Below are 16,946 nucleotides of genomic sequence, written 5' to 3' on the forward strand. Positions count from 1 at the left end.
TAAATCATTAAACAGTTTAGAAATTGTATTTTCATCAACTTCTTGGAATGTAAAGTTCTCATTGTTGTTAGAATCATTGATTTCCTTTATTTTAATGATACTTGGATGATTTTCAAAACTATCAACAATTTCTTCAATCATTTTTGACTTATCATTTACATTCTTATATTTTATAGGATTTGGTTTCATGCCACAAGAATTTTCTAAAATATTGATGTAGTATTCGTTGAAAAGTTTGGTTAGCTGTTTTTTATCAGTAACTAAACTTTCATTTTGAACGATCGCTATATCTCCTTTGCTTATTCCACTTTTATTTGATATCAAGGGTTTAACAGTTTCCCAAAACGTTTTTTTGGAAATAAAACCTGATTCTGTTACCCTTTTGAAATGGTTTTTGATAGCCTTTTTGCTTAAATTTACACACTTGTTTCTCTGTTTCTTGTACGTGATTTTGTTTTCAGAAGTAGGATTTTTATTGTATTTATTTTTGAACCTAGACCTTGTATATATTGCCTTTTTTAACTCTTTTGTCATAAATGGTGCCTCGTTTCCACGCAGAATTTTTTGCTTCTGTGGGGCATGCTTTTCTATAATAGATGTGAAAACATTGATGAGGTTTTCATAATTCAGTTCAGGATCTTTACTATTACAAATAAAATTTGCGTTCTCAACATCACGTAAAAAGTTGGCTTCATTAAAATTTTTGTAACTTCTGTAAATAATTTTTTTGGATGCTAAGCGTGCTAAATGAGATTTTAAAAATGTTGTTACCATTTGATGATGATCACTTAATCCTGTTTCACATGTTAGTGTGTGTTAAAAACATCTGGGTCTATTTGTAAGAATGACACCTATAGCTGTTCCGTTAGGACTAGCAAAACAGGTTTTGTTTTTGACAAGATTTTCAAGACTAAAAATATCACAGAAATTATTTAAGGTTTCGAAACCAGAATCGTTCGAGTTATGGCAATCGATATTTATATCACCCATAATTATTATGTTTTCGACTTTAGATAGAGCTTTATTTAAAGCTATCTCTAATTCCTCAAAAAAGTTGTTTAAGTTTGAATAATGAGGTGGTCTATAAATACTGATAACTGTCCATTTTTTATTTCTTATCGTTAATTCTGAGCAAATGATCTCATTATTTGTTATACCCAAATCATTAACTTGTCTACAGGCTATTCCTTTCTTAACATATTCAATTAACCCTCCTCCATTTTTGTTCCTATCTTTTCTAGTTCTAATTTTATAGTTATCAATATAGAATTGTTCGTTTGGAAAACTCTCATCTAGTTTGGTTTCAGCAAATACAAAATAATCAGGTGAAAATTTTGTCAGAATTTCTCTTGCATCAATTATTTTGTTTCTGAGACTATTAATGTTTAAATAGCCTAAAAGAGGATTGGAAGGGTACTTAATTCGTAATTTATGTATTTCATCTAAAGAACTTTGGTGAGAATTATGTGTCTTTCCAGCAGAGCCGCTCGGCAAAATAAACATATTCCGTCTCCATTTGACCACTTCATCGTACGTAGCATTTAGGATAACTGTCAAATCATGGATCGTATGATGACCCCAAATTCCTTTAAAACGTAAAGATGATGGCACTGCTTTCGTCAAATCATCACCGTTGTAAAGCGCTGTAGTGGCTTCACTGTCGTTTCCGTTATCTTCCAAATTCTGTTTTAAATTAAAAACAGTGCAACTTCTCTGGTGGTTGTTAAGTCCAGACACGCTCTTTAATATTCGTCCACAACTATTACAGGTCCTATTAAAAATGCCTATATTAACTGCCGACTTCTGAATCTTTTCTGCATTATTGTTCGTATCTTTAAAAATAATATTCGTAGCCATTGTCTCAGTGTCATGAACGGAGGTGTTGTTGGAAGAATATTCCTCGACTGAGACGTTTAAGGTTGTAGAATCTTCTCTCGTTGTATATGCATTTTCCGCGGAAAAAAATTTCTTTATCATTTCATCCATGTCTAGTTGTCAAATCATTGGATCACTCAAATTTCTTTTGGTATATAATGAAAGAACACTTTAAATATTATATATCAGCAACAAAGTCTCTGAAAATAATCTAGTAATCTTGCGGCAGTGTTTCTTTACGTTTTAACGTCACGTCGCTGCATTACCAGATAAATTTTTCACTTCCGATTACAAATTCATATTCATGCATCCGCCATCATTAATTTTTTTTTTTTTTTTACATTATATTATATTTAGAAATTATAAAATTACATAGTATCATCCGTTTATTCGGCTTGATACCTTGAAAATTCAAACATACGTTATTTTATATAATTTTGTTTTGGTCTATTTCTATAGCGAGAGACCGCCGATCAAAATATATAATATATAATGCTATTTCGGCTATCGGAATTCCCTTATTTCCGATAGTGTGTTGGTCAAAGACATGTCGATATCAGATATGTTAACATCCCGCCGCAATGATCTTGATCCACGCAGGCATAGCAATGTCGATCGGAGTAACGAAAAGCAAATTTTCGTTCTGACAAACGTCGTAGCGATAGACGTTGGTATACCACGTTTATCTGTTATCAACTCAGCAAGACGTTGATAGAATCTCTTGCATTCTCTTCCTAACCCACCGTGTGTAGAAAACACCAAAGGTGTAAAAGAACCATTTTCAACCTGCAAAACCCTTTCGTTGTATAACCTTTTCTTTTCTTGCTCATTTCTTTCATAGCAACGTTTGATTTCTGTGTTCCTATACCTCTGGGCGTTAAGGTCAAAGACCCTGACATCGCAGAATACCCGTTGGCCAGGAATCCAAAAACCAAGTGCGCTAACATCTAATCGAGCTTCATTGGATGTGATCGCACTTTTCTGGTCAAAGCGTTCGTTTTGTAGTGGAGCAAGCATCGGTTCAATTCGTACGTCTTTACACACTTCTTTCAAAAGCTGAGCAGTTATATCACGAACTTCGTTATGACGTTGTGTGACAAACCCACCCTTTTTGCAGGATAACGCATGAGCAAGATCAAACTTTGAGCCACATGCACATTCAAATGGTAACCTGGGTAATTCCCAGTTATATCGAATTCTCAATGCGTCGAAAAACTGCTCCTTTGTGAGGTAGTAACCACTCTCTTTTATTGGCAGAGTCGTCAACCATTTTGACGCACCTATTTCCTGATTTGCTTCGTTCTGCCTCTTAGCACTTTCATCCATTTGTGACAATAGTCCTTGCAGAATATTTTGATGGCTTTTATTTCTCTCAGACTTTATTTGGCTTTTCGTTTTGCTGATCTCGTTCGCATTTTCATTTTGTCTGAGAAGAATATTTACGAGCTCCGTCGTCATTTTCCGAGAATTCTCGTATTCTGTGTCAGAAACATTCTCAAGGATTTTTATTCCTAGACCCCCGAGACGTGGTGGCAAGGACATTAGCTCCCTCTCTACATCGTTTACAATATGACCACCAGTAATAGCCGGCAACAGTTGGTGTCTTATTACACTTTCCACTGGTCGCGATGATATTTCTGTGATGGTCCGTAAATAGTATGTGAAGCGATGTTGATATCCACTAACATAGCATGTGTAAGCTGCTTGTGGTTCGATAACAGCTATTTCTGAAATTAGTGTGATTTCTTTCACCCATTTCGCGACAATGTCTTCAACGTACTCTTTTCGAAAAGTCTCACTGCCAATAACTGCTCCGAGATGTCGTTCTCCTGTACATGTAATTTGGATATTTGTTTCTTTGAAGTGTGTTTTTGCTCCTTCAATGTTCTTATCTTTCACAATTAGCCATGATTTCTTTAGCTGTGGTTGGTAACCAAATTTTGGGCCTTCCACAATGAGCTCGTCCCACCATTTCCGAATGGTGGAAAAATTTCCAACAGCTGTTAAGTCATCAGCAAAAGCTACCAATTTCATATCCATATCAGCAATGTTTTTCATTCTATCAAGTAATGGTGTGAGTCCTATTGCGTAAATGGCCATCCCCAACGGGTCGCCTTGAGTGGTACCTTCTCTTAAACTCAGTTCAGTTCCACCAATCACAAAAAGTCTCGCAGGCTTTATGTAGCAGTTGTTGATGTATGTTGCTAGAATCGGGCAAATGATCTTGGTATTATGAAGTGTTGCACTACGGTTCAAGCTATTGAAGGCATTTGCAGCATCAACTAATAAGACACATTCGGCTTCTTCACTAGAGTATGCATCTTTCATTGCATGTATAGCAGCTTCGCACCCAGATTCATGACCGGAGCACATTTGAATTTTTGAACAAGATTCAATAACATCATTCTTTGATGCGTGCATCACGGCTTTTCCAATAATGCTTCTTAAAACCTCTCCTACTCCGATAGGTCTAAGACCAGGGTTCTTGTCTAAAGGCACAAGACGACATCCTAAATACGCGTCTAAAGAATTATCGTTTACTTCTTCATGGCAAAGTCTTCTTGCAAACTTAGCTATCGCTTTCCGTAAATCTGTTCCAGTGTCGCCATAAACTCTAGACGCTATGATTTTGATCCATCCATTCGCATCCATTCCAGATGGTCCGGAGCCGTCTTTTGTTGTCTTCGCTGCTCGCATTATCATGTCTTCGTCAATGACGTCATATACAACGGCATTAACTGATTTGATCGGACCTTGTATCAGCGTGTCTTCGTATGATTCACTTCCTTCAGGATGTTTTTGTCTTAGCATTTCAAGAGTTTCGTCATTCAAAGGAAGTATTCCTCCAGACATATTGTTCGTCACCACATTAATCGCTTTATGAACATCTCCTTTTTGCATATGGTTCCGGAACTTCCTTGAAATAACTGCAATATCTTGCTTTTTTATTACTTTAGGTAGTCGGCTTTAAATCGTCTGTGCCTCATCCATTAGGCTCATAAAATCTCCTTTAAACCATTGTGTTAGACGTCTGTTTAATGCTTCTACGTGCTCCTTAGATTTCGATGCTTGTGATGGTTTTTGCAGCAGCAGAGCAGGCATGATATGTATAGCTTTTAATGCTATAGCTCTTAAAGGTGTGTTTTCAATCCACGCATTGAGCAATCTTGTGGTCTCACGTATGTAGGATATATGTATGTAGGATATGTAGGACGCCATCATAATTCTGTTAATCGCCGTTTAACTCTGCAGAACAATTCGTTGCGCAAAAAAAGTTTTTTTTTTTGCGAATAGACTGCGGGAGTATTTAATGTGCGTGGGACATTCTTTTCAAAATGTGCGAGAAAATTAGATTACGCAAAACTAACAAAACTTATTAAAATACTGCCGCGGAATTTTAACTCGTTTTGGTAAAAAATTTGTAATGTAATTTTTTAACTTAACAAAACAAAAAAACTGTTTTAGCTACCACTCCCCAAATCAAAAAGAACAATTTTTACTAGACAAAGTATTATATTTATAACAAATAGTTGTCTAAAAAGTCTCAGTACTAAGTTAATTTTGATGTAACAACGTTTTTTCAGGACATAATAGCAAGAATTTTATCATATCCACTTCAAGTGCGTGTCATTATTCACAATGTGGTACTGGTGTATTAGTATATACACACAATTGTGAAGTCAACTATCCTTTATGGAAAGACAGTTTTTGTCCTCGATACAGTAATGGCACATGTATCGAGAAAGAATGTCCATGTGAGTATTAATTACAATTATCTCCTATTGTGTTTTACTTAGACAATAGTACATATCTAAATGTTCTAGTTGATGAACCTCAAAATCTACAAGTGTTAAGCACTGGTCAATATAACATTCACATTGAATGGGATTCTTATGACTTAAGCAGCTTGTATTCGCAAGGCAGTTTCATTCTTATCGTAAGAGCATATGACAGTGACAATGTGTTGGTTGCTTCCCATCATATATCGAGAGGAAGCACTCAATATAACTTTGGTGGACTTAATATATTTTCAAACTATACTTTGAGCGTAGAGGGATATTCCCATCTTGGAAAAGTTAGAGGAAATGCAACAAAAATCTCTTCAAGAACTAAACAAGGAGGTAATATTTATTTAAATATATTTCCAGCAATTTTGCCTAACGGTAAACTTTATACTCCAGTTGTTAAATCATTACCTTAGTTAACTAAGCTTGTTTGAGGATGATAAAATTAGTTTCATTTATACATAGCCAACGTGGCTAAATTTTACTCTTTTAAGTAATAGAGGAATTAATTATGTTACTTGGAGTGAGTGAGGCCATCCGCTTTTCAAAACTTGAGGAAAAACTTGCAATAAAGATCACGTGAACAAAGAACAATAAAAGAAACCAAGCCCTGTCATATTCTGACTGTAGAAAGTTCATTTGCAACCCCAAGTAATTTTTCTTCCCTCAACTATTTCAATTATGTAATAAGAAAATTATGCTAAGGTCTTCTGGCTATAAAATCATTGTAATAAAATATTCATAAGTCTCCTTCGTTCTTCCATTGATCGCGTGATCAGTGACGCTTAAGTAAGGAATACCACAAAAATGTGTTAAAAGGTGAATAAAAATTTCTAAGTTAACACTTACCATACATTCCCTAACAGAATGGAAGTAAGGTGCTAGTTTGAGGGAAGTGATTTTTGTTAGAACTTCTTGACCTTAAACTCTAGTGAACAAGTTAGGAACAAAAACACTTGGGCTTGAAACACTTTTGACTTAACTTGGGATATTTTTCAAGCAAAAATACATTTTTTTATATTTACGCGGCAGCAAACATGACAAGAAACCAAAACGCGTTTAGCTACATCACTCATTCCCTTCAAAAATAGGTTTATTATTTTTAAAAAATTGTGAAAATTATTGTTGCAATTGATCATTTTTTATTGATTCGGCCTGAATTTTCTATTTAGGTAGACTCAACCCAATAACATTAAATTAGGTCACTAATATTCCATCTTTCTTTATATATAAATATATATCTTTTCATTGATTTTTTAGTCCCAAATGGTGCAGCATCGTTTATATTTGCAGAGCCCTATAATTCATCCTGCATGGAATTAAAATGGGAGCATATTCCAGAAGAGAATGTATTGGGTTATCTTCGGAGTTATGAACTTAAGTATTCTCTTTGGCCTCCTTCAAATTATGTATTTGTTGAAACAGGATTGGTTAATGAATATTTGGTCTGCGGATTAGATCCTTTCAGTGATTACAGATTTGAATTACGAGCAAGAAATGATGATTATCTTTCAAATATATACGACCAAATTGAAAACAAAACAGGAGAAGCAGGTTAGTGGTTGCTCGAGATTATTAAACTGAAAGCATTAATATTATTGTGCGTCCTTGACAAGCATTTTATATTTGTTGTAGAACCGTCAACAGCTCCTGCTATCCAATCAACCACGAATTCAAGTAACACATCCATTTTAATCAAATGGAATAGTGTTGAACTACCAGAATGGAATGGCGTTCCATACCTATATTACGTTTTCTACAGTTTAAATGGAACACAGTCATTTCAAAATATGACAGTAGATGCTCCAAATACAGAAGCAAATATTGTTGATTTGTTTAGCTACACTCTGTATGATTTCCAGGTTGCGGCAGCAACTAGGGCTGGGATTGGACCTAGGAGCAGCATTGTGACAGAAATAACTGGAGAGCATTGTATGAACTTCTTTAACTAAGTTTTGTATTTCCATTCAATGTCAACATTGTACACAGTGTCTGTAAATAAAAAAATCTTGACTAAGAAAGGTTCTGTAGTCGAACTTTAACTATATATAGCTGTTGAACTTTAACTAATATATATATAGCTTTTTTTTATCATAGTACCACTGAGTCCACCTCTCAATGTAACAGGTGAAGACATTAATGAAACAAGCATAATTGTTCATTGGCTAGAAGTTCCAGAGAGATTACGCAAGGGAATAATTATTGGCTATAATGTTACATGTTATTCCAGCAACTTGACGGAAATTATTCAAATCATCCAAATCAATAATGGATCACAACTTGCAACAAACATACACAATTTAACATCATTTACTTGGTATGCTGTGACTGTCACTGCATTCACATCTGTAGGTGCTGGTCCGGAAAGTAACGCAACATTAATTCAAAGTGGTATTGGACGTAAGGAAAATAAATTATATGCATAATTTTACTTGTTTTTACAACCTGCTTTTCTGTCAATGCACTCTCTCTACATCTCGAACTAAAAGTTATCCAGAAAATGTTTCTGAAGTAAAGTGTAAGAGTTAGCTAAAAGTACGAAAAATTACCAATGCATGTGTTTTAAGTTGGAGATAGTTTCAGTGTATACGTTTGTAAAGAAAAAGACAATTTTTTACTCATATGCACTTTATTTTTAGCACCGGATGGATATCCCTTGCATATTTCGGGATATAACATGTCTTCAACATCTATTTTTGTACGATGGGATAATATTTCATTTGATCAGTGGAATGGTGCATCAGATGGATTTACTCTTCATATCTCACCTCCCGACATTCCTGGTGGTGAAAGAAGCTATCATAGGTAAATTATCGCAGCATATAATTCCTAGATGCTAATAACGATGTAATTGCTAATTGGTACCTTTTTTTTTCTTTTTGTTTCAGAAGTATAACATCTGCTGTAATTGCAAATTTGGAAGAATTCACACATTACAATATAAGGATTAAATGTTACAATGAAAAAGGATCAGGACCAAAATCACCAGCTGTGACAATCTTAACGGATCAATCCAGTATTAAATTTACTTTCTCTATTACTTTCAGACTATTTAAGAAACTTTAATCCTCTTTAATTTCTGATTTTTTTTATAGTTCCTCTAAAGTTTAAAAAAAATGTGTGGGGATATGACACTGGTTCTTACTCACTTAAAGTTAAATGGAACGAAGAAACAAATGTAAGAGAATGGCTTGGTTATCCATACCAATACCATGTGTACTATCGTCGTGTTGGAAAGTCGGAATTTACTGACCACATAATTGTTAATGCAAGCACTTATGAAGTTGAAATTGATGATTTGGAAGGTTACAGAGAATATGAAGTAGCTGTTGCAGCGGCAACAACAATTGGTGTTGGAGCATACAGCGATATTGAAATAATAAAGACTGGAGAAGCTCGTAAGAAAAAAGTTAATTTATTTTGATGAATTTTAATGCGTTTCCTAGCTAGCAATAACATTTCTTCTTTTAAAGCTCCTACTGGACCGCCTCAAAATGTTACTGGTGCGTACAATAATTCCCGTAGCATTTATGTCAACTGGACCGAGCTCATTGAAGAAGATACGCGTGGAATTATCACTAAATATTTAACCATTTGTATTACATTGGATGAAGTTGAAATGGGAAGGCAAAACATCTCAAGTAACGATGAACTAACTACCATATTTGGAGGGCTTGAAATATATACACCATATCTAGTTACTATTGCTGCATACACTGTTGCTGGCCTTGGACCTTTTAGTGATCCAATCACTGTTTGGACAGATGCAGAAGGTAAACAGCAAATAGAAAAGCTAAGCTTAACCCTCTTTTCTCAAATAAGAATTAATATGAACCAAAATGTTGAACCAACAATTGACCAAATTTTAAGTAAATGTGCAGTTGTCTCCTCATAGCTAATGTTCTTTTTAGCGTATCCTCACCTATAAATTTCTATTTTTCAGCACCATTTAGAGGGCCTTATAATCTCACGGGTTACAACACAAGTTCGACATCGATCTACATTGAATGGAATGACATATACGATATAGAATGGGCTGGAGTTGTTGGGGATTTTAGGTTGACTATCCAACCTGTTGACAATCCAACGGACAAAAATACCACAAATATAACACGAAAAGGGTTAGTGTGTGTTAAGCTTACAAAGAAATAATTAGTTTATCTTTCTGTAAAGTACCAATTAGACAAATTTATATTCCTTTTTCTGATTTAACCAATACAGTATGACTCTTTTTAGTAACGAAAAAACATTTAGCTACGAAGCGAAGGATCTGAAGTTTTTTACTATCTATCGGATTGAAGTTACGTGTTTTAACTTTAAAGGAGTGTCACCTGTTTCTAATATTACTGTAACAACCGAAGAATCATGTAAGTTCAGCATATATTTATTCATTAAAACGCTGTCCTACATTAGATTCCGCTCTGGATGTTCCAAGTGCTCCATTTGGAGGAACTTTTCGAAGAGTAGTTTACTTGGAGCATTTAGAGCAATTCGTACTAATAATTGCACTGACTACAGTCATAAGCCTCCTTGTTCTAAAAACCTATTTCTTTGGCACAATATTTTTTCGCTGGTAAAACTCTTGCAGTGAGAAACTATTATGAACACTTTGCATAAATAAAAAGCCACGGGAGTGGCAACTTAATTATGCCCAAAAGCAGGACAGCTTTCATTATAAATTAACTATCCAAGTCTTACCAGATATGTCTCAGATTTAACAACTACACACACGATTTCCAACACATAGTTTCAAGCTTTGTCTATTGGACTTCATTACATTCAACTGTGGAGTGCTCTGAAGTGAACGTTTTGGCCAAAAACATTCTAGCCCAGCCAGCTCAGGGACTTTCTTCTTACTTTAAGGAGTACTTTTTGTTTGTAGCAGACTATGCAAAGATCATGTTAATACTGTATTTCCATTAGTTAAAAAAATGAAAGAAAGCATTCTTATTGGTTTCTCAAAACCCCGCAATATCTGAGGCACTGGTTGAATGGACTAGCAACCCTACGCGTCCAGGCTCCGCGCTATCTCTATTTGTATATCATCAGGCGATATTAAGGATTTCTCCTTACATGGCAGAAATCAACAAGGTTTAACCAAAATTAAAAGTAATGTCATTTATAACACTCATGCCGTGAATGGAGATGATTACAAAACTACAGTTTGTATTTACAGTGTATATGGGGGGAAATGATGTAGCTGGAGAACTACGATAGATGCAAGCGCCATAATATGACCTGTATGTTCATATCAGATTAAGATTTCGGAGCACTTAGTAACAGTGCTGTGCCGTTTTTAGAAAGAAATATCCCCTAACTCAAACTTTCCTTAGTATGTCCAATTTTTTTAGTTTGTTTAAACTTGTTACCGTATTTACTTTAGGGTCAATTATTTCTCCCCCAAACCTACAGGCTGTGGCTACAGGGTATAATAATATAAGCATTTCATGGGAGCTTCCTGACGAAACAAAAATTCCAGGCATTATAAGAGGTTACACTGTGAGGTTGCAAGCGATATATAGAGCTGAAGATTTGACAATTGGAACGTACTCAACACGACAACGAAGAGATGCATCAAGTGCACTCTGTGTGGAGGGACAGTACTGTGATGGATTGCCGATGGAGATGTAGATATTTTTTATTTTTTTCACAAGTACTTTAATATGATATATAACACAAAGAGTTTATATATTAAAAAATGACCAATACGTGCCTTATTTTTGCCGCACCATAGTTTTTTTATGCTCCTATGCTTCAGAACTTTAACAGAAAACATATAGAACAAAAATAAAACATTTAGGTTAGAGGAATGAAATCACTATGAAAAAATTCATAAGGTATACTTGCCTTTAAAACAATAGAAGTAAAAACTATAAGTAAAAATTGGTTGACATCCACGTATGTTTTCTTCTGTATTCTCAAGTCAGTTATTTCAGATTAGTTAACCTGTGATAGCTAGTCGTGCGCGCTGTGATGGATGAATTTATGTGGACTTTTTCGATAGCTTGCTACTAATTTAAGGTATTTGCACTGTGAACCTGAGAATAAATCTATTCGCGTATTAGTTTTGTAAAGAAAAGATATTTTTACTTTTGTTGCGCTCACTTGATTAGTAATTTATTTTTAACTTTCCCATAGGGACAACATCACTGTTCCTGGTACTAGTACTGTAAGCTTCAACACTACTGGATTGCGTGGCTATACATTCTATAATATCAGTCTTTCTGTTGATACGAAATTTATTGGTCTGGCTAGTCCACCTATTCAAATTTTTACGCCTGAAGGAAGTAAGTATTAAATAATGTGTCAGGTTTCTATATGTTGAATACGTCGCAGAGATGTGCTGTTTAATGATTCTTCCTGCTTTTCGGTAATTTATCCTTGCCAATAATAGGTGATTTCTAGGATGAAAGGCTATATAGTAATAAACTCGTGCATAAACCGTTAACTTTTAGCACCATCGATGTCTGCTTACAATTTTACCTGCGAAGGAGTGAGTTACAGTTCACTTCTACTGCAATGGAAACACTCTCCTCCTGCTTATTTGGAAGGTATTCGAACAAAATATATGATTTACTACCAACTTGGCAATAAAATAGTCAATGAAACTGATGAACCATATAAAAGAAGAATGGAGTTATTTTTCTTGAAAGCAAACACACAATACACGGTTTGGATGACAGCTTTTACCAGTGTGGGGGAAGGAAAGCCAACTGAAAAGTTAAACTGTTCAACGTTTGAGACAGGTAAGAATCTAATTTTAAAGTATGACTGATGAATTTGCAACATGACTAAAAAATTTTACTCTATAAAATTAGGTAAGGAAGCGTTTTAAAAAAGGAAACATTTAATCAGATTTATTTTATTATTACACATTTTGGTTAACTCTGATATTTATTTTATTTTTAATATAATGTGTATTAACTTTTCATTATCCAGGGTTTCGCGGAATTTGTGTCAAATTAAGTTCTCATTATTGGCACTAATATTTGTTTAAAATGATGTATGTCTCAATTTATTTATTTATTATTTTTTTTAATGAATACATTGACATTACAACACTATCCGCTAGAAAATTTAAAATTAATAAGTATGTAAATTAAAAACAGGCTTAAAATAAGTGAAAAAAAGACAAATGACAAAAACCGAAAGCAAATATATGCAAGTTATGTATTATACTAGTTAGAGATATCCACAGAAATTTCCCCAAGCTTGGTTCTGACTACGGGCTAATGATAAGCTAACCATAGTGTGCATGGTGTTAGCTGTTTTCAATTCTTAAGCTACAGCTATCTCACGTTTTCATTTCACTGTCACATTGCGAGGCATCGTTAGCTCTTTTGCAGCCGAAACAAATATTATTGCCAATTAACACTTTCCATTTACGATAAATTCAAGAGAATTAGCAGTCTTTCTTTTTGTATTTCCTATCCGTCTTGTCAAAAACAAAATTTTAGAATGACCTTTTACAACGATCCATACTACTATATTTAAAAACATAAATCCATACTACTATATATAATCCATACTCTACTATATTTAAAAACATAAATCGCTTGTAGCACGATTTTTTGCCGGCTGCCTTTATAGATTGCTGAAAGTCAGATAAGTCTGCCGATTTATCAAAACTAGTCGATGTCTTGTGGAAAAATCCAAGGGTTCGCCTGTCCTATTTATATCGCATTGCACGTGTCTCGCTACTTGCAGTACCATATATAGATATTTTGATAATTTTTTTTCGGCTAACGACTGCTGCAGCGAGTTCAAGCTAAGCAGATATTTTTATGTTCACACTATGGGCTAAGGTCTCTAGCGAAAATTATATATATTTTTGGAGTAGATGGACTTTTCTTCAGCTCTAAATACAGTTTTTGTTCCTGAATTAGGTTTTGGATACGTGCTTGTTCTTTCAACCAAACATTATATAGCAAAATGAAGTAGTACGACAACACGTTTGTAGTATTCAATGTTCAGGCAGAGATAACAAAATTACCACAATTATAGAATTTTTAACTGAAATTTGTGAACTTGCTCTGCAATAAAGAACCGCTGATAAAAATTAATTTTGCTCTTTAAAACTTCTGTACATAACTGAAAGTAACTAACCTGCACCAAAACTATCTCGTATGCCTTGATTTTCCCATTCTATATTGCGTATTTATTATTTAAAAAATTGTGGTACTATCAGTAAAAACGTCTATTGCGCAAGGACTTTTTCAAAATTTCTTTTATTCGTAAGTTTTAAATTTGTTTAGAACCCACTGCAGCTCCTTCTAATGTACGTGCATCTAGTTTCCATTATCCATATGCAAGCTTAATTCAATGGGAACATATACCAGATGATCAATGGCAAGGATCTAAACAAGGATATACTATCTTCTATGAAAAGTTATCTACCGGTGAAGTCGATGTTGATGATGGATGGATAAAAGCTACAAGAGTCGATGTCCCTTTAACAACTTCTTATGTTCTCGAAGGTTTAGAATTGTATAGTGTTTACAGAGTTCGTGTAGCTGCAAGAAGTAATGCAGGTGTTGGTTTTAAAAGCGATCCAGTTCGACTTGGTGAGTTACAAGTTATATTAAAAAAACTTCTGACTATTTCATTTTATTTTATTTCGTTTGATTTGATTTTACTTTATTTTACGTTTACAGCGCATTTTAAACTTTTCACACTTAGAAACATGCCATGTTCCACAAGCAAAGTTGATTCTCAATTACATGGTATATCCTCCCTATGTTGATTATCCAAAAGGTAACAATTTGCGTCCAGAAGGTATTGTAATGGATTTAACTGAACAAATGCTGCTGACATGTGCTCACAATTGCACTTCATTCAATCAAAGTGTTTACATCTCTTACAATCGCGTCGATTTGGACTCGTTCAGTGATATAAAGAATTTTACGGTAAATGGCACTGCATTGCAAGTTCCGAGGTTGGACACCGGAAAGTTTACACCCCATTACTCTCTTGTTGTTACTACAACCAGTCCTGGATTTATCATTCTTGAAGTTCCTGATAGTCCTGCACAGGCCTCTGCAAAAGTTGAAGATGGATTACTTGATGGGATATTTTCCACGCTGCCTATATGTGCTCTATATTTTATTCTCAATTGGTTCTTTGGAGCAATGTTTTGGTTTTGTGTAAGTCTAGTTAATTTTTTATGCACTTTAAGAGCATGAGCATGGATAAAAATAAAATATTTCATATCTTTAACTTAAAAACTGCTGACATAAACAGAACGAATCACGAGACTATAGCGGTATCTATGAAAAAAATAAATGCTCTATATCACTTCTTATTCACTTATAATTGAATTATATTTATATTTGGCATGACTTTTTAAGTAATTTAGGTAATTTATAAGACGTGTAAATAGCTGGTTACGTAATCAAAATATTTCGAAACTTTTACGATTATCTTAAGGAATACTTGTTCCATATTGTCAAAATGAAATAATTTGATGGTAAAGTAGTCGATTACAAAACAGAATATGGGGAGTTGTATGAACCAGAGAAAAATCTGCTATAAGAATTAAAATATTTAAAATGGTTAAAGATTAAATCCTTTATTAGATAAATTAAACTTAACTTAAATGTCAAAAATGCTTTGATAATAAAATCATTTTTTGTGCAACAACTATTTCCCCATGAGAAAATCCACTTACACCTATCATAAATATCACATACACTCAGGCTTATCGTATTATTTATAGACGATAACGAAACTTAACTCATTATTCTTTAGGAACCAACAAAAGTCGAACACAAAGGTCGTGGAATGTCACTTGCTGGAATATTTGAAGGTTTATATTTGGCTATTATGACAAGCACCACTGTTGGGTCAGTTCTTGTTGTTATTTTTATTGTTTTTGTTGTTGTTTTTTGTTGTTTCCTTTTTGTGTTAATTATTTTTCCAAAGCATCATAAGTTTTAAATTAAAGGGGATGAAACACTTAAGCTTGGTTTCCAGTGGTTTACTAACATAAAATAACATGAATTAATTTTTAAACATAATTTCTTACTTCATTTTAGACCACAGTGAAAATATGTTAAATTTCTGTTATTTCAAAATCACCTTCTTATTATTTCATGAAATAACGTGAACTTGACATACCAAGTTCACGTTTATTTAATAAGATAATAAACGTTGAATGTATACGGATATTTTCATGCGAATGTGCAGTGTGAGAATTTGTAAAATAAAGACATTTCAAAAATCAATTTTTAAGGTTAAAAATTGAAATTTTATGCTCTTTTTTTTAATTTAAAGTGGTAGAGCGCTTACTACTAGTGTGGGACGTCTTGGGTTCAAACCCAGGCCGAGTCTTGCCAGAGACTATAAAAGTGTATATCTATTATTTTTCGTTAGAGTTCAGCATGAGAATAGGATTGATATCTTAGGCGGTTGTCTAGTTGAGCGATTGCTGTGCTTGCACGACTTTCGTAGCTCAAATGGGAGATTCAAATGCACTACAACCCCCTTCGCAGGACCCTTGTTGATAGCAGTATCAATAGGAACTGCAGAGCCTATCCTGGGTAAAAAAATTCAATAAACTGAAACATGACTACCTCGTTTCTTAACAGAATTTAGAAAAGACAATGGTACTCCCTTATTTTACTTTTTTGAAAATGATTTTTATCAGGACTGAAGGTGAGAAAGTTGGTATGGCTATATTTTGCTTAGGTCTGCAAAAATTGTGCTCAAAAACAAGCGAAAAATTGATGTGTGATAATACCTGTGGATGTTTCCATGGGTACCAACTATTTTAATTGAAATTCAATTCTATTTTTTTTTTTTTTTTCATATTTTCAACAAGGACAACATTATCAGCCTTTTTCAAAAATGCCATGCCTTTGTTGGTTCTCTTACCGGGAAATAATATTTATCCTCAGTTGAAATGCAAAGTTTAATTGGTGAAACTTTCGCGAGAGAAACTTTCTCGAATTCGCGATTTTTCGCCATTTTCGCGAAAGTTTATCTCGTGAAAATGTGCGAGTTTCTTCATTCGCGAAACTTTATCTCGCGAAAGTTTCGAATTTTTTCATTCGCGAAAGTTTACCCAGTAAGCTATTTTATCTTTTTTTTCACCAAAAACGCACAAAATACTTAGAAATCTTATTTCAAGAAAGAAAATTTATAACATTTCTAAGACTTTTTAGGTTTTTTCTAACTGAAAAATCCTTGTTCGCAAAAGTTTATCTCGCAAAAATGTGCGGGTTTCTGCATTCGCGAAAGTTAATCTCCCGAAATATTCCGAATTTCTTCATTCGCGAAAGTTTATCC

General features: G+C 34.1%; 1 protein-coding gene across 2 annotated transcripts in view; it reads left to right on the forward strand.

Annotated features, from left to right (window-relative positions):
* LOC130654181 (protein sidekick-2-like) overlaps positions 1 to 16,946 on the forward strand; it is a 56,857-nt gene that overhangs the window by 34,568 nt on the left and 5,343 nt on the right. For both annotated transcript variants that reach the window (XM_057456723.1, XM_057456722.1), the window contains 17 exons: positions 5,460 to 5,630; positions 5,700 to 5,996; positions 6,921 to 7,214; positions 7,296 to 7,592; positions 7,758 to 8,060; positions 8,300 to 8,465; positions 8,549 to 8,676; positions 8,756 to 9,058; positions 9,134 to 9,433; positions 9,604 to 9,781; positions 9,897 to 10,027; positions 11,044 to 11,287; positions 11,799 to 11,947; positions 12,116 to 12,406; positions 13,916 to 14,224; positions 14,340 to 14,803; positions 15,408 to 15,502. In XM_057456723.1, the coding sequence (XP_057312706.1) occupies positions 5,460 to 5,630; positions 5,700 to 5,996; positions 6,921 to 7,214; positions 7,296 to 7,592; positions 7,758 to 8,060; positions 8,300 to 8,465; positions 8,549 to 8,676; positions 8,756 to 9,058; positions 9,134 to 9,433; positions 9,604 to 9,781; positions 9,897 to 10,027; positions 11,044 to 11,287; positions 11,799 to 11,947; positions 12,116 to 12,406; positions 13,916 to 14,224; positions 14,340 to 14,803; positions 15,408 to 15,502 (4,120 nt within the window). The remainder of the gene's footprint in view (positions 1 to 5,459; positions 5,631 to 5,699; positions 5,997 to 6,920; positions 7,215 to 7,295; positions 7,593 to 7,757; positions 8,061 to 8,299; positions 8,466 to 8,548; positions 8,677 to 8,755; positions 9,059 to 9,133; positions 9,434 to 9,603; positions 9,782 to 9,896; positions 10,028 to 11,043; positions 11,288 to 11,798; positions 11,948 to 12,115; positions 12,407 to 13,915; positions 14,225 to 14,339; positions 14,804 to 15,407; positions 15,503 to 16,946) is intronic.

The sequence above is a fragment of the Hydractinia symbiolongicarpus genome, chromosome 8 (genome assembly GCF_029227915.1).
Source record: "Hydractinia symbiolongicarpus strain clone_291-10 chromosome 8, HSymV2.1, whole genome shotgun sequence".
Taxonomy (NCBI): Eukaryota; Metazoa; Cnidaria; class Hydrozoa; order Anthoathecata; family Hydractiniidae; genus Hydractinia; species Hydractinia symbiolongicarpus.